Consider the following 18,549-nt stretch of genomic DNA (forward strand, 5'->3'; position numbering starts at 1 on the left):
GCGCAGCCAGTCGTCAGCTCGTACTTCTCCGGCATCAGCCTGCAACACGGGCGCGGCCAGTCGTCAGCTCGTACTTCTCCGGCATCAGCCTGCAACACGGACGCGGCCAGTCGTCAGCTCGTACTTCTCCGGCATCAGCCTGCAACACGGACGCAGCCAGTCGTCAGCTCGTACTTCTCCGGCATCAGCCTGCAACACGGACGCGGCCAGTCATTAACGGAGTGGGTGAGGGCGTTGTACGCGCGGCTGAAGTACCGGGTTCAACTGCGCCTGCAGAAAACTTTCGTCAGCTCCGGCTTCCACTATGGAGTCCTCATGGTGAAGGAAGCGACGCTAAGAAACCTGCGCGATTGTATGCGTCTATAATAGCCCATTATTGTACACAAAATTAGCCTGAGGCAGAATGGTGTGTCGTTCAAAGAGACGGGGTTGGGCACATTGTTGGGAACAAACGCGCCCCGGGCGGCCGCCCGAAGCAGGCGGAGGCGCTGTACAGCACACCAGGTAGGCGAGGTACAGGTAGACCGGACGAGATCGCATGTGCTACGGCGCTGCTGTATAAATACGGTGGCTCGGCTTGTGAAGAGCTAGTGCTTAACACGGAGTTCCGGATAGCGTAAGCCCTGCAAGCCCCTGCATGACATCAGCTAGGAAACGTTCCTGTGTTGTAATTACATTCCGGTAGTTTCCATGCAACTTGGCTCATGGGAGTAACTGTGACCCTCTGATGCTCAAAACTCTGTGTCAACATAACCCACCTACCTCATATCCAACGAATGAAACAGTCATACGTGCTGGTTATCACCAAATCCTCACAGCGATTACGAGCGCACGACGCTGGACTCCATACGGCGATGCGTCATGCACTGGCGCAGGCAGCGCGCCAGCCCTCTCAGGCAGCTTCTCAGCGCTCAGACTACCGCGGTCACCCCGCGCTCCGTCGCGAGGTCTCTTTGTAGTCTCCTGACAGGGAGTGCAAGGACATTGACGATCGTTTTGCCCCCGCGTCAACGTTTCGCGGTGTGGCTGCTGCCCAGACAAGTGGCTTATCGCGTGAAAGGACGTCGCGCCGCAAAGCAGGCACTTCTCTCGCACGACGACCTCTTTGATACCTGCGCGACAAACGGCGTGATCACTCTTCGGCGATGAACGCTGGGAACCTACCCATACAAACGCACTAAAGCGCGAGCTTCGAGCACCGGGAACAGCATCTCGAGCGCAGCGGCGGCAGAACAAAGCCGATCAAACGCAGCCGGACGCGCCGACCTGCAGCGCAAATAACAATGGCCGTCTGTAGCAATCAATGACCGCAATCAACAGCAATCCACGGCCAGCGCCCATCAAGCAGATGTCCTCCTTGATGAGCCAGCTCGCGTCCAACGGGGGCGAATCGATTCATCACTCTGCTGGAGGTGTCAGAAATTCATTAGACCGGCTCGGGTCCTGACGGGCCGCAGTTTCTGCCTCCCAATTAACGCCAGTATGATATGGTCGTTAGGGAAACCCGGGGCGCCCTGTTATCACGGCAGCTGCTGGTGCTCCCGCCTGGCGAGCAATGAGCGCGCCGTCTTGGGCGGCGGGGCGACGCCTCCCAGTCTGCCGAACGCTGACAGGCAGCCGGCCTCGGCGCCGAGATGAACGCGCAGCGAGCGAGCGAGCGAGTGCTACCCTTCCGAGTTGCAGCGGCATGGCTCACCAGTGTGTGCTGCTGGCAATAAGCGCTATTTGTCGATAACAGCCTGAGATACAAGAGAGCGAGAACCTACCGCCGCTCTCGCAGCGGGTTTTAGCTTAGGACTGATGTATATATATATATATATATATATATATATATATATATATATTATAGATAGATAGATAGATATTATATATATATAATATATATATAATATATATCTATATATATATATAGATGATAGTGATAGATAGATAATAGATAGATAGATAGATGATAGATAGATAGATAGATAGATAGATAGATAGATAGATGATCAGATAGATAATAGATAGATAGATAGATAAGTAGATTATATGATGATAGATAGATAGATAGATAGATATATAGTAGATAGATAGATAGATAGATAGATATATAGACAGACAGCAGACAGACAGACAGGGACCGGGTACAGACGAACAGACATACAGACACAGACAGACAGACAACAGACATACAGACAGACAGACAGACAACAGACAGACAGACAACAACAGACAGACAGACCCGACATACAGAACATACAGACAGACAGCGACAGACAGACAACAGACAGACAGACAGACAGACATACAGACCAGACAGACAGACATGACAACATACAGACAGACCAGACAGACAGACAGACCGACAGACAGGACAGACAGACAGACAGACACAGACAGAACAGTACAGACAGACAGACAGATAAAAAAAGAAGACAGACAGCCACGACAGGACAGACAGACGACACAGACAGACAGACAGACAGGACAACAGACAGACAGACAGACAGACAGACAGACGACAGACAGACAGACAGACAGACAGGACAGACAGACAGACAGACAGACGACAGACGGACAGAACAGGACAAGCAGACAGAAGCTAGGACAGACAGACATGACAGACAGACAGGACAGACAGCCAGACAGACAGACAGACAGGACATGACAGACAGGACCAGACAGACAAGACAGACAGACAGACAGACAGACAGAACAGACAGATACAGGGCACAGACAGACCAGACAACATGGACAGACAGACAGACAGACAGGAAAGACACGACCAGACCAGACAGACAGACAGACAGGACAGACCCAGGACAGACGACCGACACAGACGACAGCCAGACAGGACAGACAGACAGACCGACAGACCTAGACCCAGACAGACAGACAGACAGACAGACAGACAGACTAGATAGATAGATAGATATATAGATAGATAGATAGATAGATAGATAGATAGATAGATAGATGATAGATAGATAGATAGATAGATAGATAGATAGATATATAGATAGATAGATAGATAGATAGATAGATAGATAGATAGATAGATAGATAGATAGATAGATAGATAGATAGATAGATATATAGATAGATAGATAGATAGATAGATAGATAGATAGATAATAGATATATAGATGGATATAGATGGATGATGGATGATGATGGATGGATAGTGGATGGATAGATGGATGGATAGATAGATAGATAGATAGATAGATAGATAGATAGATGATAGATAGATGATAGATAGATAGATAGATAGTAGATAGATAGATAGATAGATAGATAGATAGATAGATAGATAGATAGATAGATAGATAGATAGATATATAGATAGATATATAGATAGATAGATAGATAGATATATAGATAGATAGATAGATAGATAGATAGATAGATAGTAGATATGATAGATAGATAGATTAGATGATATATAGTAGATAGATAGATAGATAGCATAGTATCGATAGATGGATCGATTATGGAGATATTTGTATCGATAGATAGGCAGATCAATAGATATCTTGATAGATAGTTATGATGATAGATCATAGATAGATGCCTTAGATACTGATGATACGATAGATAGATGTACGTAGAGATGCGATAGTATAGTGCATAGCTAATGTGTTTATAATATAAATAGATATATATAGATATATATTTGATAGTATATATCTAGAGGGAGTATCATACAGAGAGGCGTCAGTTCTCAGAGGCTAGAGCGGAGAGAGAGAGTGCGACAGGAGATCGAGAGAAGGAGAGAGAGGAGCGAGAGAGAGAGAGAGAGAAGAGAAGAGGAGATAGCACAGCCTTTCCTCATTCACGCGTGCCAAACAGGGGGTCGCGGAGACTTGTGAGCCAGTGCACCCCCTAGCCCTAACCCTGAGCTGACCTTACGTCCCGCCGATGATATGGCTAGACTCCTCGACTCACCCGTGATAAATGAACACACCCCGTCCCACCAATGATATTGGCAGAAGCCCCGTCCCGTCAATGATACCTTTAAACGTTACATCTCACCAGTGGTGCAGGTAAATCACACGTCACGACTCACCAGTGATGCAGGTAAACTACACGTCACCTCACCAGTGGTGCAGGTAAACCACACGTCACGACCCACCAGTGATGCAGGTAAACTACACGTCACGGCTCACCAGTGGTGCAGGTAAACCACACGTCACGACTCACCAGTGATGCAGGTAAACTACACGTCACCTCACCAGTGGTGCAGGTAAACCACACGTCACGACTCACCAGTGATGCAGGTAAACTACACGTCACCTCACCAGTGGTACAGATAAACCACACGTCACGACTCACCAGTGATGCAGGTAAACTACACGTCACCTCACCAGTGGTACAGGTAAATCACACGTCACGACTCACCGGTGTTGCAGGTAAACTACACGTCACCTCACCAGTGGTGCAGGTAAACCACACGTCACGACTCACCAGTGATGCAGGTAAACTACACGTCACCTCACCAGTGGTGCAGGTAAATCACACGTCACGACTCACCAGTGATGCAGGTAAACTACACGTCACCTCACCAGTGGTGCAGGTAAACCACACGTCACGACTCACCAGTGATGCAGGTTAACTACACGTCACCTCACCAGTGGTGCAGGTAAACCACGCGTCACGACTCACCAGTGATGCAGGTAAACTACACGTCACCTCACCAGTGGTACAGGTAAATCACACGTCACGACTCACCAGTGATGCAGGTAAACTACACGTCACCTCACCAGTGGTACAGGTAAATCACACGTCACGACTCACCAGTGTTGCAGGTAAACTACACGTCACCTCACCAGTGGTACAGGTAAATCACACGTCACGACTCACCAGTGATGCAGGTAAACTACACGTCACCTCACCAGTGGTACAGGTAAATCACACGTCACGACTCACCAGTGTTGCAGGTAAACTACACGTCACCTCACCAGTGGTGCAGGTAAACCACACGTCACGACTCACCAGTGATGCAGGTAAACTACACGTCACCTCACCAGTGGTGCAGGTAAACCACACGTCACGACTCACCAGTGTTGCAGGTAAACTACACGTCACCTCCTTGATCTCGGTAAACCCCACAACTCAGCCATGATATCTAAAGACTTTAGGTCTTAAGAGACCTTAGGTCTTTGAAGGCCTCAGGTCTTTAGTCGTTAGACCTTATATTTTTAGATGAAGTAGTGTGTGTGATGTCACCGATGTCACCTTGCTGATGACATCGATGCCATCGCCGGCTGGTGACATCGTCGCCGCGCTCACCCGTGATATCTGTAGACGGTGGTACCGACGCAGTCCAGGACCTCGCCGAGCCAGGCCACGTTGACCCAGGCGTGCAGCACCGCCGTGGCAAGCAGCAGCGGCAGCTTGGTCACGTGGCGCAGCTCGATCTGCGCCGGGTACGTGCACAGAATGAGCACGCAGAAGAAGGTGAAGTAGGCCGGGTGAGTGCAGCTCAGATGAGGCTGCACGTCAGAGGGCAGTACCGGGCAGCGCACCGCCGTGGCGTTCGGGGCTCCGGCTCCGGCTCCGGCTCCGGCTCCGGCTCCGGCGCTTCGCACCACCACACCTCCGTTCAGCGGACACATCACCTGCGGCGCAGAGGGGCGGGGGGTGTCAGGTGACAACTGACACATCACCTGCGGCGTAGAGGGACGGGGCGGTGTCAAGTGACACATTGCCTGCGGTGCAGAGGATTAGGGTGGTGTCAGGTGTCAGTTGACACATCACCTGCGACGCAGAGGGACCGGGGTGTCAGGTGTCAGTTGACACATGACCTGTGGCGCAGAGGGACCGGACAGTGTCAAGTATCAGTTGACACATTGCCTGCGGTGCAGAGGGGCGGAGCGGTGTCAGGTGTCAGCTGACACGTTACCTGCCGCCCAAATGGCCGGGGCGGTATGAGGTGTTAGCTGACACGTCACGCGCGGCGCAGAGAGGTGGGGCACCCTGATATACAGGCACCTGCGGCTGGGGGCTGGTGGCTCTTTGTTTCGGGTGGGCTGTACACAAAGCTGTCTGTGCCGCAGCAAACTGTTTGGATAGTCCTCAGAGTGGGCTCGTTGTGGCATACCTGGAGTCGTTTTTCTAAATGAGCAATGACTCCGGTTTTTGGAAAAAAATGCGTTACTGTGATGAAAGAAAGTGGTGAATATTTCTTTAAGGACCATAAGTGAAAAGTAATCAGCATTCCGTTACACGCCATAACAAATCTGAGTTGTAAATTCACAACGTCAAATATGTAAACATCTGCCGTCAGGAATCTCGAGGAATTGCATGCTCATATGGCGCAGCTAAAAATAATGCCAAATGTACATGCGAAACACATATGTGGCATACCTAAAGTACTGCAAATTTCGGGTGCCTGAGGTGCATTGTAAAATCGTTAACAGCGAACATAGTGGAGTTGCCATCCTTATTCGCCCTATCGGAGACCCTGCCATTTCGACTACCGCGGACTTTTTCACGGAAATATGTTCTTTGTAGACAGGAGATCTAAATAATCTTAGTTGCTACTTGCACAACTTCGAGCATTTCTCAAAATCCATGATGGCGGCCGCCGCCATCTTGAATTTTGATTCAATTTCAAGGTTTTTTTCTCCATGACTTGGAGATCGTGTGCCATCGTTTTAGAGGGGTTTTCTGTAGCAGGGTGAGGTTCGAAGGTCAAGGTGATCCCGAATAACGCAAATCGCCCATTTTGATCCATGCATATCGTTTGCTGTCTTCTCTCACTCACTGTACGCGCACCACTGAAAGAAACTGTATATTTTAAATACCATAATTAGATAATGATGTGCTACATATACGACGCATGTACTATAGAAGACGCTTTTTACTTGGTTGGGCACGGGTAGTCGAGTTGCCATCCTTATGCTTCTTATATGAGACCCTGCAATGGCAGCTACCGCGAACGTTCGACAGAAATCTTCTATGCAGCTAGTTTTATGTAGCTAGCGGGGCCAAATTAGCTTGGCTGCTACTTATGTAACTTTGAACATTTCTCACGATTCAAGATGGCGACTTCCGCCATCTTGAGTGTTGGCCCGGTTTCAAGGTTTTGTCTCGACGAATTGGAGGCTCGTATGTGAGAGCCCATTTTGCAGCTTTTTCTAATGCATGACGTCAAATCCAAGATGGAGAGGAAAGTCGAAGGCCGAACTTGATCATGAATCACCAAAATCGCCTCTCCTGATCGAAATATGCCGTTTGTTGTCTTCTCTTACTCATAGTAAGGCTATACCTCACAGCAGCAGCCTCTATAATAAACTTACATAATATGGACATTTGTTACATATACGACGCGTTTTTTAAAGGAAATTGTGATACTTACATAGACACTTAAGATGTACTCAAGTGTCCGTTCAGAAACTCCTCGCTGCCAAGCGATACGTGATGAGTGGCACACAGCTACGTTAGGACGTGACACCTGAGCTTAAAAATCATGCTACTGCAGGCATACATCGAGGAGTAGTTACAATGTCACAATGAAGTCTCCGAGGGCTCATATTGCGGTTCCCCAGAAGGTTGTTGAGGTCCCATTAAAGTGACTTTCATTAAAAGCCAGATCTTCTGCCCTCTAGGAAACAGTACGAGACCAAAAACAGCTAATCCCACACAGCTGGATATCGGTCAGGCAGTGCAGAACCGTGAATAAGACTACTCAAATCACGTTCAGGTAACAGCTGAAGAACCTCTGGGGCTGGAGCGATAGCGTTTATGCCCAGCGGGGTGATTGATCGTCATTCTGCTGAGGCTCAATACCATGGCTCTTGTTATAATAGTTGCTAAACTGTTCCCGTGCACCGCCCCTCCCAAGGCATGACCACACCCTTCCGGTCGCGTGCTCTTGGGCTGACTCCAGGCAGTCGCCCAGCTCCTGTTATAACTTGCAACCATAAAGAAGAAGACACGCAGCAGCGCGGCGATGATGAGGTGGTTTGCCGTTAGGGCTTTGCTCCAGGCCCTCCCGTTTGTCCTGGCTGTGATGCTGCCACCAACGCTGCGCTCACGGTCGCGCTTACGACAGATCACCTTACAGCCCAAGACATTCATGGGAGTGTGCATCACGGTCGTGTGAAGTATGCCCGGGAGTGTACACCATGGCCATGTGAAGTACGCCCGTGCATGATGAGTGTACATCACACACTCATGGGAGTGTATATCACGGTCATGTGAAATACCCCCGTGCATCATGAGTGTGCATCACACACTCATGGGAGTGTACATGACGACCGTGTGAAGTATGCCCGTACATCATGGGTGTAGATCACACACTCATGGGAATGTACATCACGACCGTGTGAAGTACGCTCGTGCATCATGAGTGTACACTCGTGTAAATCAAGTGTAACGCTAAACCAGCGCCGAGTTTCGTTAGATTAGGGTAAGTATGCAATCTGATGCAATCTGAGGTTGACTGTGAGAGAGCTGTGCTGAGAGAGCTGTCTGGCTGCCAGGCGGCGAGTCGACCATCGGCCCGAACACCAGGTGTCTTAGACGTCACGGCAGAGCCTGCCACCAGTCGGTCTTGCTGATCATTGAAACCCAGCCGTCCACTTGGCCGGCTGTTCAGTCCTACGGACTTCCGACAGTCATGCACATGTCACTGTTGACTGAATCTGGCGCCAGTGGACTGAATCCACGACAAAGGCGGGCGAAGCCTTCATTTGGAAGTGAGGTGCCCGTTCATTGAAAGGTCCCTTAAAGCGCTGCAGCTGAATAGCCTACTGGGTGAGTTGCAGAGAGGATCTCGGACCTCAGGAGGCCCTCACTATCGCCGTTCGGATGCAGAGGTTGTACTTGAAAGACGCCACGTCATAACAGGAGTTAAGGGACTGCCTGAAGATAGCCGAAGAGCATCGGCCACAAGTATGTGAGTGAACTGCCTCTTCAAGCCTACACTGCTGGCGCTCATGCTCCCGCGCGCAAGACGGAACGACGGCTTTCTTCCTCAGCACTGTCTCAAGGCAACGTTGCTGTATTCCTTCTTGGCAGGCCAATAATCACGTTATTATATATATATATATATATATATATATATATATATATATATATATATACGTGTGCATGTATGTATATATGTACGATTTTATCAGTTACATATACATATATATATATATATATATATATATATATATATATATATTCAATAATTAAGTGATAATGCTTGCTAAGTGAGGTGGCATGTGAACAAGATGAAGCACATTTCCCAGCGTGCCAAGGAGGAGCGAATGGCAGGCGAGCACACCTAGTGACACTTGGTCGGCGGGACCGCAGTGCCAGCAGACCAGATTTTGGTTGACCTCGGTCAGCTGTTGTGCAGCGTCGTGAGACCAGTTCCTGTGACCGCAGAAGGCATGGCTGAAAGTTTGGAGAATCGCCTGAACTACTATGCTCCTAGCCCCAACCAACGAATAAGCCCCCCCCCCCCTCGAAGAAAAGCTAGAGATATTGCCAACTTCGGTAGGAGCGGCGAAGTCTCCACTGTCATACCGGCCTTCTCAAGAGCAGCCGTTAGTCGCGAAGCGCTCACGAATGTAGTGACCTGCAGCTGCACCGCTGAAAGTGACCCGACCAGTGACCTGGCCAGTGACCAGTAACCTGACCAGTGACCTGACCAGTGACCAGTGACCTGACCAGTGACCTGGCCAGTGACCAGTGACCTGACCAGTGACCTGACCAGTGACCAGTGACCTGCAGCTGCACCACCGAGAACAAGGTACGCAGCGTTGCACGCCGCAGCTGCGACAGCCACAGCGCAGGCTTCGACTCACAGATAGCTGTAAGCGTTAGGGAGAAATCACATGCTATAGCCGTTACACCAACAAGCATATGGACGTCGCAGACAAGGAGGGGAGCTAGGTGGACATAGTGATGCTGGCTTTGAAAAGTAATAGAGGGATGTGACGGGTGCTGGCCTACAGCACTGCGTTGAAGGTCTCGCAAGATGTCGCCACGCTGTACATCAAAGGTCTTCACTGAGTTTGATAGTTAACACCTAAATTGGCGTTGAATTAGACCTTGCAGCCAAAAATAAGTCCAAAAATGGATTCGACTGGCGGGTGCCATCTTCAATTGTGGGAAGTGCTCCAGGTTTCACGAATAGCAGCAGAGCCAATTTGGCTTTCTTTATGATATAAAACATATCTCAATGGAAAAAACCGTGGTAGTCAACATTGCTGGGTCCACATGATGGCAACTTGACTAATGCATTAAGATAACACAACTCATAAAACATGAATTTTTTCACCCAGATGCGTCCAGCTGAGCGACTAAAATAACAAATCAATACGCAAGTAAGCACTGATCATCTCAAGTTAGTCTGGTTGTGGTGTTTTCAATCTCGCCACAAACTTAATTTGTTTTTACGCAAGACCTTGAGCACTAAATTCGTGTCACACCAGCCAGTTAATGCCCAGCGCTGGAGTTAGCGAAAATTTCATCATCACCCTTTTGACTCATAAAGACATAAAAGCATAAAGACATAAAGACATGTGGCAAACAAAGAGTCACAATGGCCCATCGAGGTTGGTCTACCTAATTAGGCCCATTGGACATTCCTGATAATAAGTCCCAGCACCCGTAGCGCCCTGCTCCTAGCAGCCCCTCCTTGTTTTTGAGCCTTCAAATCCTGGAAATCATAACCCCAAAGTATATTCATTCCTCGGTCTGGTCTCACTCCCGACCTCTTATTTCATAGCTAATGCTCCCTCTACCAAAACTACCCAAATGCATCACCTTACACTTAACATGATTGGATGGCATATGAGACAGATAAGCTTAGTTCACTAATTGCTTTAAGTCAAGTTGAACTTGGTTCACGAAGTCGGTATTCTTCGACGCATGTACCAATTTAGCTTTGTTAGCAAATTTAAGCACCGTACCCTGTAATCCTATCTCAATATTCTTCACAAAAATAATAAGCAGCGAAGAGCTCCACACAGACCTCTCACTGTGGAACCTCACTCTCTACTAACTTCCACTAAGATTTAGCGCCAATAAGCACTGCTCTTTGTTTTCTGTCTAGCAGCCAAGCCCTGACCCAACCAATAATTTTTCCCCCAATGCCATACAATTTCATTAGTGTAACAGACGCTGGCGTGGCATCTTGTCAAACGCCTTGCTACAATCTAGATGGACGACATTTAAACTATTGCCTTTATCTATCTGATAAGTAACATGCTCCATGGACTTTAGAAGATTTGTCAAACAGGACCTGCCAGAAAAGTCATGCTGACTACTCTGTTTCAGCTGATCCCTACTTAAGTGTGACTGGACGCTATACTTAATGAACTTTTCTAAGATCCTGCACACTAGTAATGTTATGCTGACAAACCTGTGGATGCCGACACTTTTTTGGTCTCCTTAGATATCTGTACTGCAATGACATTGCACCAGTCATCGGGCATAAGACAATAAGCTTAACTATTAGCACCTTCATTCAGCACCCTACCATTTATCTAGTCAGGTCCGGCCATCTCATTGACCTTGATTTCCCGCAAGCTACCCCTAACCATACCCTCGGTTAACGTCACATTTACAGAACTGCCCTCAGCCAAGTTATCACTAATTTCAGGGAAACCATGCAAATTCTCGGTTGTAGAATGTGAACAAAACTGGCTGCTAGGAGCATATACAATGTCCCTGTATTCCACTGATGACTTTCCATCTTCCTCGAGGAGGCCAACAGTGTACCCCTGAGATTTGGATTTGAAGAAATAAAAAAGCAAGTGTCTGCTTGCCGTAATTTTGACACTCCTTTGGCTACCCTGATTTCCCCGCTCAGCTTATTTGTGGCAATCTTCAGGCGGATGCCATCCATGGACTTTGTCATAGGTCAGGTTTTCGCAGGATTTGAACAGGACGATGACGTCACTGGTATTTAGATTTCGATGCGCCGGCCGCTAGCCGTGGAGCGCAACGTCTCGGGACAGCCGAAGCGCCCCGAATCCTCGTACAGATAATGAACAAACTTTATGGGAGGTGCATGTGACCAGCATCCGATACGTAGAACTTAATATGGCGAGTATAATAATGTGCTTGTGGCAGGTTCATATGCCTAACGGTGCAAATGCAACCAAAGAAAAAAGGAAGACGTGCTCGCGTGCCGTGCCGCATTCGAGCGGGCCGTTGGAGATACGTAACCTGGACATCGGGATACCTCCTTACCAGAAGCAAGTGTTTGTAGTTGACATGCGTAACTGGTAGTTATGCATATCCACGAACCAACCAGGCAGACTTAAAAGGCATGCATGAACATGTGGTTTGCGAGCATTCAGTATAGCCGTTAAGGTTCAATCGGCGCAAGAAGTGAATACATCTTCGCAAGGGCGTGGGTAGTAGTAGAGAGAGACAAACCCGGCTTTCTTAAAATTTGCATGAATCCCATTGGCGTTGACTGATAAGAAGTGACCAAAATGGCTATCCTCCCCCCCCCCCCCCGCTCTCTCTCAATCTCTCCTAACTTAGTAGGACATCCGGTGCCCCTGGGCCTATGCGGAATTAGACTAACGTTTTACGTTGAGCGCTGATCGTATATTTGTTAAAGAAGTTAAGTAAGTAGGACTGCGTTACGAGAAGCTGTATTAACAAGGGAAACCTATCTCTTGTCACGATGTAACAATGTTATCGCGGAAGGCTGACAAAATGTCGATCAACGCCAAAGCAGAGCCATGCATGAACCAGGCTCACACAGGTGCGCATGGTACGCGTAGGACTTCGTAGACGTGACAGTCTGTGTCCATATCATCGTGGCTTGTGAATGGTTGTGGCCAAACAAACTATGCTCATCGGTGGAGCAAGTGTAATTACTGGAGCGCTCTGCCACGCGTACGAAACACACAGGGATGCATCAGATGAACAAAAAAAGTTTCTGGCCAAAAAGAAGAAACCACAGACCCATATCGTGCTCTGCGCCTCAGTTTGGCTATCTATAATTATGCCCGCACGCCATTTTGACGTTAAACGTAGCACCACACATAAATGCCTCAAGAATGCACCATGTCTGACTCAGCCCTCGCGGTGACTAAGCAGACAGACAGGGACGGGGCACTGCCGGCCCCGCACACAGATGGGGACCGAGCATGGCCGGCCTCGCAGACAGGTACAGACCGAGCACAGAAACATAAGCGCTGGGCAGGTACGGACCGGGCGGACAGAAATCTAAGCGCTGGGCAGGTACGGACCGGGCAGACAGAAATCTAAGCGCTTGGGCGGGTACGGACCGGGCAGACAGAAATATAAGCGCTGGGCAGGTAAGGACCGAGCAGACAGAAATATAAGCGCTGGGCAGGTACGGATCGGGCAGACAGAAATCTAAGCGCTGGGCAGGTACGGACCGAGCAGACAGAAATCTAAGCGCTGGGCAGGTACGGACCGAGCAGACAGAAATCTAAGCGCTGGGCAGGTACGGACCGAGCACGGCCGATCCCGTAGACAGCATACAGACCGATCACGGCGGAATGTAGACAGACACGGACCAACCAAGATGCATCTGGCGCATCTAGCGCAAAAATAACCGCAGCTTACAACAGACTGATCACGCTCGCCACTCACTCGCACCACCGGCAGCGGCACGACCACGGGGTGCGAGACCGTGTAAGACTGAAGTACATTGTGAAAGCTGGCCGCTTAAAAGGAAAAGGATAGGCTACAGCTTATGGCTTAGCTGTAGGTTGCCATGTAATCATCATATCAGCCGCTAAGTTTGACGCCATCGGCTCGCTGGTAATATACATCTGCTACCAACAGTTTGTTGAAACGAAGACACATCGATGTTCCTGCCGGCCTTTCGCGAACAAGTCTTGCATGCACGTCTCAACCTTTTAGGCCATCGCATTCTAATGGTTCCCCGCACGGGCTTGCAAAGCAATTGTCATGTTCGCCATAAATTCTGTGTAATCGGCTGGCTGGTCATATGCACCCTCCGCCAACGGCCTTTGCATGATGTGCACGAATATTTCGTGGACGTCCTAGCTAATTTGGAAGGCATACCAGATGAGCGTCGTCTTGTGCTTGTGACCTGGGCGCCGCTGAAACTGTATAGAGGTATGTGTAGGCATGCTGCACCTAGCTTGGAGTCTGAAAATGCTATGTAATGCGCTCATGCCTGTAGGTTATTAAAATCAGAAGTGATCTTGATCTATGTGATGTGATGGAAATTGCGGAATATTGGCCAAAATAATTGCGATATAACAGGTATGATATGACAGATATGATAAGCCCTGCATGTTCCGAACATAAGGCAAAATTGCATTCCCAAAGGACAACAAGCTGAGTTGAGTATCTAACCAGCACCTGCTAATGACAACTAGGTGCGTATTTTTCCGATGGAAATCAACCGATTTGTAAAGCTAAGATACTCAGATGTACCAAACTTGCTGTTAAATATTCGAGAATTTCTCAATGTGGAAGCAGATTGGCACTGATGTGTTTGCTGTTTTTTTTTCTGGTAAGGTAGACCAGACCAGATTGGACTGAGAAATCTGGAAAAAGAGGATTGGTGGGGTGACTGGGATCTGGACTACCAGGACTAGACTGGACCAGATGCTGAAAATTTAATCCGTAAATTGCTGCACTACACATTGACTATGCTGGCCAGATTTTCGCTGGTGACCTGTGCTACCACTGGGAACAAGTTTTTGACCTTGGCTCCAGGCCTCGTAAAACATTTCCTTCCTTTCCTTCCCTTGCAGAGAACCGTTTTTAGATGTCTCACTCAGGAGTCTCCTTCAACCACCACATCTGCTTCGCCATCACTGTTACTCTGGCCTACCTCACCCCTGCAATCATTCTGTAGTGCCTCAGAGCTATTCCTTATCGGCACAGCTGCATTCTCTACATTTACACGAGAAGGCCTTGATCCTGTGTCCTCAGTCATGCCTGTAGCTGAAATGTTCTATTCATAAGCTAGTCGCACTGTTTCATTATTCTATTGCTGGCGACCACTAGAAGACAACAACAGCGAACAAACCAATTGGTGTTGATTCATGCTCGAAATCGCTCTCAGAAACTTCCGAGGCGTTCCAAACAAGATTCCGGGGCGATCTAAATTACCTAGGGCGAATGAGGCCCACTGGGGGATTAGTTGACGGCTTGAAGCATTACGTTCAGTCGCAAAACACGAATTAGGCGTGTGGAAAATAGAAACAACAGGAACGGAAAGCTGGGTTTCCTTTCATTTAGCAGAGTGTTGGTGTAGTTCGCACTACTTCGCGCCGCCGGCAAGGTGATCTTGAACGCTCGAAGACGCAGTGGCTGCTATAAATTCAACTCCAAGCGCAGGGCAGTCTAAAAAATGCACCACAGGCCTTGAAGACAAGAAAACGGATGATAGACAAGAAAACATGAACACCCATTTCACGATGTCAGCGATCGGCGACATCTACAAGGTATAATGGTGGCATCGTGTATTTATCTCTCACCATGTCTGACATGTCATCAAGCAAGGACGGGTGCGGCATACACATCCAGGAGGGACTCATATTTTACGTGTCATGGCAAGCATAGAAAACAGAGACTAAGACACCAAGTCTCCGTTTCACGTCTTCTCGGGAGACAACATGATCCCGTTGAGCACTTCGTCGGAATCCGACCTGTCACCAGGTCTCAAATTCCGCGATGTTTGTACCCCGCGATACTGACCTGGCGTGCCCACTCTGTCGCCGGGTCACGATCACCCACCACATCACCTGCACACTCACCATGTCAACGAGGTTGCAGAGGGCGAGCAGGATGTTCATGCTGACGACCCAGCTGACCGTCCTCGTGTTGGAAGACTGCACCACGGAGCTCAGGGAGACCAGCCAGCGGGGCATGCGCTGCGGACCCGTCATCAGCCAGTGGCGGTCATCAATCACCAGACACCAGCCACCAGACCCGTCACCAGTCACCAGTCAGTTGCCAACGTCACCGGCTCACGGACAATCAAAGCACGACGTAGCTGTCCGCGTAGCCTCCAACAATCTCCGTTACAAAAGATCGTTTTCCCCGCTAACCAGACCTTGCCAAGTTCACTGCGGTACCTTAATTAATGATTCGGGCTGTGTCGTGCGCGTTTGGCATGAAGATGTTAAATCTTCTTGCAGCAAACATCTTCTCAAAGCCGGTAAAAGCATCGGCCATAGTTCCAAGCATGCTACTGCTGCTGCCGCTCTGATTCCAGGAAGGACCTTTGCAATGAGGTACTTCCGTAAATTGTTTTGCCACTACATCTTGCAATGGGCAAGGGGTTGGCGTCCAACAAAGCGGCTCACTGGCGATGGTGCGAGTTACAATGCTTTGTGCTTGAAGTTTTGACCGTGAATGAGGGAAAATGCGATACAAATGATTTAAGTGTCTGTGAAATGGCGCTTTCTTCCCTAGTATGAAATGCATCATTGTTCATCGCACAGCTCATGATTTGTGGCCCGCTTGGGCGTGCTCGAGTGAGTTTATTTGTCACGTGGATGAACGCTCGTATTAACTTATGGAACGCCGAATCAGTTTCATTTATAAAATAACACTACATTTGTTGCCAGTAGGCGGCGGTTAATGGCTCATGGATTCTCGGCCTCGGCGACCTTTGTCACGGAAGGACGTAAGGTGAGATGGCAGCTCTCACAAACATCGGACTCCTCTTCCAGACAAGGAGAGTACACGTCGCAGTCATACGGACCACCCGCTCTCGCTGCGCTGAGGCAGCGTGCGATGGGAGTGATCGGAGACAGCACAGTGTGTTAGCGGTTTGCGAAAGTTTGGTATTGACGTTCATAAGGAGGGTTTGCTCTGGGAAAGACTAAATGCTTTGATTTCAGAAGCCGGCAGATTTTGAACTACGCGTTACGATCCGTGGCGTTCCACGCTGAGTTGTTGGGCTTCGTGATCTGGTTCCCAGCTTCAGATCGACCGAGGTGCCGCATGGTGCTTTGATTTTAATTTTACCGGACCCACTTCGCAGGATACGTGCAGCCGTATGTGTGATACCGCTCATGTCGCGCTCACTGCGTATCTACCCGAGAGGACGCATGCAGTGCACTCAGGTGTGCATTGCATGCGCCCTCTCAGGTGATGTAATCATGAGAGCACCGTTCCATCACATGATGTGATGGAGCGGCGCTCTAGCGCGAAGTGCCAGGCGCAACCTTCCCACGCCGATAATTCTCGTCACGTGGTGGAGTCAAGCAGCTGACACAAACACCACGCGACGAGAAGTTCCGTTCGTGGAACACCTCAACAGATGTCGTAATGTTGACTTAACAGTCAGAAATGTTGCTCAGGTGTTTGCCGCACTAGAATAAGCACCGACATTCGGTTTAAACGAGATAAGTTGCAATCCATAGCTGAGGCCTTTTATCTTGTTTGTAGGCACCAGTGTCAAATGTCAGGAACGGGAGCGCTTGCGGCAACCTGAACTGTACTGACCTTTGTCCATTGGGCTGGTAAGATAAATAGAGTCATGATCAGCAGCAGCAGGACACCCGCGAAGAGAGTGGTTACTGTGTAGATAGTGCTGAAAAGAAAACATACACTGTTTGAGAACAAACATTGATTTGAAACAAACGCCAGATCTAAAACAGCACTAGATTGCAAGGATTCCATGCCTACCACAAATAGTAGCGCAGCATAAAGCCAAGTTAGCCATTTAGCGGCCTTTTCAGCAAAAGCAGACCAGAAAATCATTGAAGAATGATCGTGACAGCTAAACAATGGTAGGTCAACGGACTTATACAAGGGTGAACATTATTCTTAGTTGTCCCTGACTACATAAAATTGGTTGATACCGTTTCAGACAATCCAGTATCCTTCCAAACTCAGTTACAATGTAAAGAACACCGAAAAGAAGCTGTATGATAATACGTCAGACGAGAGGGAGCTTTGTGCTCGTTGTGATTGTCGGGCCGCCCCGATTTTCGTTGATGTTCACACGCCTGTATTTGTAATAAATTCAAAATCATATCCGGCTGGGGCATTCGTCATTCGTTGCTGAAATTCCACACAGAAGCTGACTACCTGAAGATTTACCAGGCCCGTCAGGTCACCTGGAATCTGTTTGACCTGTGGAGGTCTTTCAACCGCCAAGCACGGTAGGAAGATGGTTGGTAGACGTACATACCTACACATACCTTTCAGAGAATTTTTGTTGCCAACGGCAGGGAATAAATCCATCGCAGGGAGCCCAACTGCAGTATGCCTTGCCGTATGCATGTATGCACGCGTCATAGCAAGCTTGCAAGTATTTGGCAGAGTGGGACAAAAGAGCTCGAGGCAACGAGTCTTGGGCAGAGCACAATCACTCATAACCAATCACGACCAGTACGGCCCGCTACGGCTTCGCTACCCGCGCCATCTACGCGTAGTGTAACTTCTACGATTCTGAGCGTGGCACAGCTTCGGCCGCTCTGAGCGTAGCACAACTTCGGCCGTTCTGAGAGTAGCACAACTTCGGCCGCTCTGAGCGTAGGACAACTTTGGCTGTTCTGAGCGTAGCACAACTTCGGCCGCTCTGAGCGTAGGGCAACTTCGGCCGTTCCGAGCGTAGCACAACTTCGGCCGCTC

General features: G+C 48.9%; 1 protein-coding gene across 1 annotated transcript in view; it reads right to left on the reverse strand.

The window, feature by feature from the left end:
• The window catches only part of Ac3 (Adenylate cyclase 3), a gene marked incomplete in the record, with an annotated part of 96,859 nt that overhangs the window by 30,434 nt on the left and 47,876 nt on the right, over window positions 1-18,549 (reverse strand). Inside the window, 3 exon segments of the mRNA XM_037218936.1 lie at window positions 5,275-5,603; window positions 15,717-15,833; window positions 17,416-17,503. Coding sequence (XP_037074831.1) covers window positions 5,275-5,603; window positions 15,717-15,833; window positions 17,416-17,503 — 534 coding nt within the window.

The sequence above is a fragment of the Pollicipes pollicipes genome, unplaced genomic scaffold (genome assembly GCF_011947565.3).
Source record: "Pollicipes pollicipes isolate AB1234 unplaced genomic scaffold, Ppol_2.1 Scaffold_4219;HRSCAF=4965_pilon_pilon_pilon, whole genome shotgun sequence".
Taxonomy (NCBI): Eukaryota; Metazoa; Arthropoda; class Thecostraca; order Pollicipedomorpha; family Pollicipedidae; genus Pollicipes; species Pollicipes pollicipes.